General features: G+C 29.9%; 1 protein-coding gene across 1 annotated transcript; it reads right to left on the bottom strand.

Annotated features, from left to right (window-relative positions):
• Nucleotides 1–1,074: 1,074 nt before the first annotated feature.
• Nucleotides 1,075–2,004, bottom strand: LOC131651036 (amino acid permease 2-like). Its single transcript, XM_058920718.1, has 3 exons — nt 1,863–2,004; nt 1,242–1,561; nt 1,075–1,110 (listed from the first exon to the last, which is right to left on the bottom strand). The coding sequence occupies exons 1-3, from the start codon at nt 2,002–2,004 to the stop codon at nt 1,075–1,077; spliced, it is 498 nt and encodes a 165-aa protein (XP_058776701.1).
• Nucleotides 2,005–4,980: the final 2,976 nt, after the last annotated feature.

Raw genomic sequence — 4,980 nt, 5'->3', positions numbered from 1 at the left:
CAATTCTAAAAAACTTAATGTTAAATAAAGTCTCTCTCCCCCTCACTCCACCCTCTCTCCCCATCCCTCTCCCTCCTACTCTCTCAAACTCTCTCCTTTTCCCTCCCCCTCCCCTCTCTCTCTCTCTCTCTCTCTCTCTCTCTCTCTCTCTCTCTCTCTCTCTCTCTCTCTCTCTCTCTCTCTCTCTCTCTCTCTCTCTCTCTCTCTCTCCTTTTACCTCCCATCTCCCTCTCTCTCCCCTCCCTCTCTATCTTATTCACCCTGTCTCCCTCCCTCCCCTTTCCTCTCCTATCCTCCCTCTCTCTCTCTCTCTCTCTCTCTCTCTCTCTCCCCCTCTCCCTCCCCTCTCTCTCTCACACAAAACTATAGTACTTGCACCAAAATTTTCATCCGCACCATTTCTAACAAACTCCCCCCTCTCTCTATCTCCCTCCCCTCTCCCTCTCTCACACAAAAATATAGTACTTACACCAAAATTTTCATCCGTACCATTTCTAATAAATTGTCTCAAATATTTTTATAGGTTGTAAGAAAAAAAAGTGAAAGAAGAAATAAATTTCTAAGATAGAAACCAAATTAGAAACAAATAATTTATAATTATATTTATTGTGCTTTATGTAAATTTAGACGTCTCAAGAGAAAAAGAAAAAGAAAAATCTTTCTTAGAAGTATTCTGATGTTTGAGTTATATCATGCTATGTAAGTGTCTTTTTCTATTTCTCTTGGTATATGTATATTGTTTCTCTTGGTATATATGTGCGTGCGTGGCTGTAAGAATTTTCTATTTCTCTTAGTATATGTATATTGTTTCTCTTGGTATATATGTGCGTGCGGGCCTATAAGATTTTTCTTTTTCTCTTAATGCCAAGCTGTAACCAAGAGTACAGGGGTTGGTTCATCAAAATCTTGGAGCAAAGTCATTCCAAAGAAAAGAAAGGAGTGGGAAATTGTTGAACCTGAATCGCATGGTTGAAGTGAATGTCCCTGACATCCCTTCAAGGAAGAAGCCTACAACCAGCAAGCTTGCTAACACAAGAAGTATCCTTCGCAAAATTAGTGGAAGCAGGCGTAAAATCACACCAACCATGCGATTTCTTCTTGGCAGTAAACCTATGCGAAGAATCACGATGAACAGTTTTCCAATCATCAACAACATTCACAAATACCAAACGATAATTTTCTCATCTCTCAATGAGTACATATATAGTAACAATGGATATTAGAGTAATAAGATAAAATACCTGGTATGCTCCAATTAGGTGCACAACAATTGCAAAGTTGGCAATGTCGAGAAGCCAATAAGGATTATAGAAACCAAAACCAGTCAAAAGATTTCCAGGAACTTGATCTCCAAAAGTAGTATAACCCATGCTACCACATAGTATGTAAAATACTGTAGTAACCATGATGCTCAGCATAGTGGCTTTTTTCATTGTCTTGTGCTCAGCAGAAGGAGATTTTATAGTGTCATGTGCAACAAAACAAACATGTTTTCCCATGTAACATTGTGCATTCAATAAAGAGATGTATAAATTATCATGATGTGCATTATCTGAATTACCTGAATTTCAATGAGGATAATTGAAAAGGAATAAGCAAAATCCATCGCTCCTAGAGCTTGTAAACTCCTCCATATTTTCTGTGTGCTAGTGACTCTTCCAACTGATGTCACTGTGCCAATACTAATTCCCATCAAGCTTCCTTTAAAAGTTTGATTTTCTGCATGAAGAAAAATAAGAGTGAGAAGTTGCATAAAAAAGATAAGTATAATTTCATGATTATATATATATATATATATATATATATATATATATATATATATATATATATATATATATATATATATATATATATGCGTGTACCTGCTACTTTGGCCACGCTGAGACCCAATCCAATTGCAGAATAAGTGAAGGACATGATAGCTGCAACTATAGATAACCACCATATTTTATCAAAGTCTGGGATTTGAGAAAGTATCACTTCTGCTATACCAAATGCTATCATGTACACATTGCTTGGCATAAGACATATATCGTTTCCGTTACTCTCGTGGAAACAATTTGATCTTTTTATGGCCCTGAGAAATAGGCAAGAATGTCAATAACACAACATTGATTAATTTAGCATGATCAATGTGTGCACTTATTTATAACTATACAATTTAATATTTTAAATTTATTTAAAAATGAAATTTCATATATATTATCCTTTAGACATAAATCAAAATTACAAGATACAATTCATAATTTTGCATCAAGAGAAAAAGAAAAATCTTACTGGTGCCCACGCACATATATACCAAGAGAAACAATATACATATACTAAGAGAAATAGACAATTCTTACAGCCGCGCACGCACATATATACCAAGAGAAACAATATACATATACCAAGAGAAATAGAAAAAGACACTCACAGAGCATGATATAACTCAAACATGTTAAGTTGTAATTATAAATCTTAACGATCAATTAACAGAATAATTATATATCTTATAGAGAGAAGTTTGAAAAAGAAGTTATATTATGTCTCTAACAATTTTTAAACTGCTTCATGAATGTTTGTTATGATTGTTCCAAGTGTAGGAAAATGTGCATGTAATTTTTAAAATGTATATGTCTTAAAGACTTAAAAGATGATGAAAGATTTGACATGTACAGAGACGAATCTAGAAATTTCAACAAGTGGGGTCAAAAGTTTATATAACAAAATATGATAGAATAAATATTAACAAATTTACACAAACAAATAAGAAAAAATATATATGAGAGTAATATATTTATCCTTACAATTTAATCACGGTTTATCTCACCATCATCAAGTTGTGTTTTTATGTAAATTTAAACATGTCAAAAACAAAATGATATATAAAACATAATTATATGGCATCGTGATTTAAAAATTTCTATAACAAAACACAATAGGATAAATACTAAAAAATTAACACAAAATAAATAAATAAAATATGAAAGTAATATATTTATGCTGACGAAATAGTAAAACTATTTTTATTAACATACATCCATCATATTTATTATGCTGACCAAATAGTAAAACTAAGTGTACGTTTATAAATTAATATGATAAATTGATTAAAAGCTATCATGCATGTTGTTCTTTTAAACAAATAATTGAATTATACGTTTTAATAAATTGATGTGATAAATTGATTAAAAACTATCATGCATGTTGTTTTTCTAAACAAATAATTGAATTATACATTTTGATAAGTTGATATGATAAATTGATTAAATTATAGTGCAACAACACGCTTCAATTTTGTTACAGAAAATCAGTAATAATAATAATAAAATAATTGAAATATTACAAAAATAGGTTGAAGGTAGAAGAGTGGGAGATTGAAAAATAATGAAGAAGTAATACAAAAACAAAAATAAGAAGAAGGTTCTTTTTATTCTCAAAATTATGGATGAGACATAGTTTTTTAGCAACCAGTTCTTTGTTGTTGTCATGTACATCCATGAATAAACAATTGTCTGCCTTTTGTCACTGAACCCCAACATATTTTTTCTTCTATCTTGGACTTTCTCCTTCTATTTTGTTGAAGGTAAAATAAATAAGAAAAACTAAATATTTGAGCATAAATACAGGTGAATAATTCAATGATAAAAAATAAAACAGTAAAGAAATGGAAGCAACACAAAATATAAAAAAGTTAAGTAGTCTGTCTATTATGTCATTTCATTCATCATGACAACATGATATGAATTTCCAATTTTCAAAAATAGTGTATCTTATCTAGAGCAGTGAATGAACAAAAAATAAAATTATAAGAAAATGGAAGCAACACAAATAATTAAAGTTGTTAAATAAGTGGAGAAACTTTGAGATTTGATTGAGCAAATACCAATTATTATTTTGATGACATTGTTCACTTGAAGTCCATCTATCATTTGTAAAAGACGTGTAAATGATCTGAGAAAAATTTATGCAATATTATGAAGTTTATGTTACAGGTTATATTTATCATTTTATCTCTCCTTGTAACTTCCAAGTGGTTATTTCATATCTCTCTTTCCTATAACTTGTAGGTAGTTATTATACGTGGAAGTTATCTAAATTAATGCCTTGAGTTGTAAAATATAGAGTAAATGAAGGGTAATTATGGAATAGAAAATAGGCCAGACCAAATTTACGTATTCCCTTTATATATAGTTAAGATTATAGTATGTATTAAAATATTAGATCATTTTCACCTAAGACCAATAAGAATAACATGAAATTAAAGATGAAATTAAAATATGAGAGAGAGAGAGAGAGAGAGAGAGAGAGAGAGAGAGAGAGAGAGAGAGAGAGAGAGAGAGAGTTGTCATCTTATTTTTATTTTTAATAACTATGCCTATATAGTACAATTTTTTAAAGAAGTCTAATATTTTTCTTTAAAGGGATATATACGAAAAACATGATAAAAATACATAAACACGTTTAGGAAATAAAGAAATCGGATAGACAAACATGATTTGATATACACTGATAGAAACACCATATTGCACTAATTTGTCTTAATTTCACTATTTTTTTCTCTAAGTTACTTCTAATGCTTACTTTTTTACATTTTTGTATTACTATGGAAGAAATTGCAGGGGAAAAAATTTCTTCGAATAAAGATTTTATGTTCGGCATTTCTCTTAAAGAACGTCATTGGTTACACAATATAAATAATGCTTCAATTCTTGAATCCGAATTCCAATATATTTGTTTGTCATTTTCAAAATGTATAATATTATTAGCATGTTTAGACAACAAAAATTTATTTTTATCTTATTTTTATTTAGATCTAATAAGTGTATATACCAAAAACCGTAAAAAAATTGTATGACATATGTAGAGGGAGTGATAGAGTAGAATGCTAAAATATATTGAAACTAAACATTTCTCATCTTAATTTTAATTAAACTAATTATATTTAAATGATTTTATTTTTAATGCGACATATATTAAAAACTGGATAAAAGCGGT

The sequence above is a fragment of the Vicia villosa genome, linkage group LG2 (assembly GCF_029867415.1).
Source record: "Vicia villosa cultivar HV-30 ecotype Madison, WI linkage group LG2, Vvil1.0, whole genome shotgun sequence".
In the NCBI taxonomy this organism is placed as follows: domain Eukaryota; kingdom Viridiplantae; phylum Streptophyta; class Magnoliopsida; order Fabales; family Fabaceae; genus Vicia; species Vicia villosa.
The sequence above is the reverse complement of the archived record's forward strand: the minus strand, read 5'-3'. Positions and strand labels throughout refer to the sequence as shown.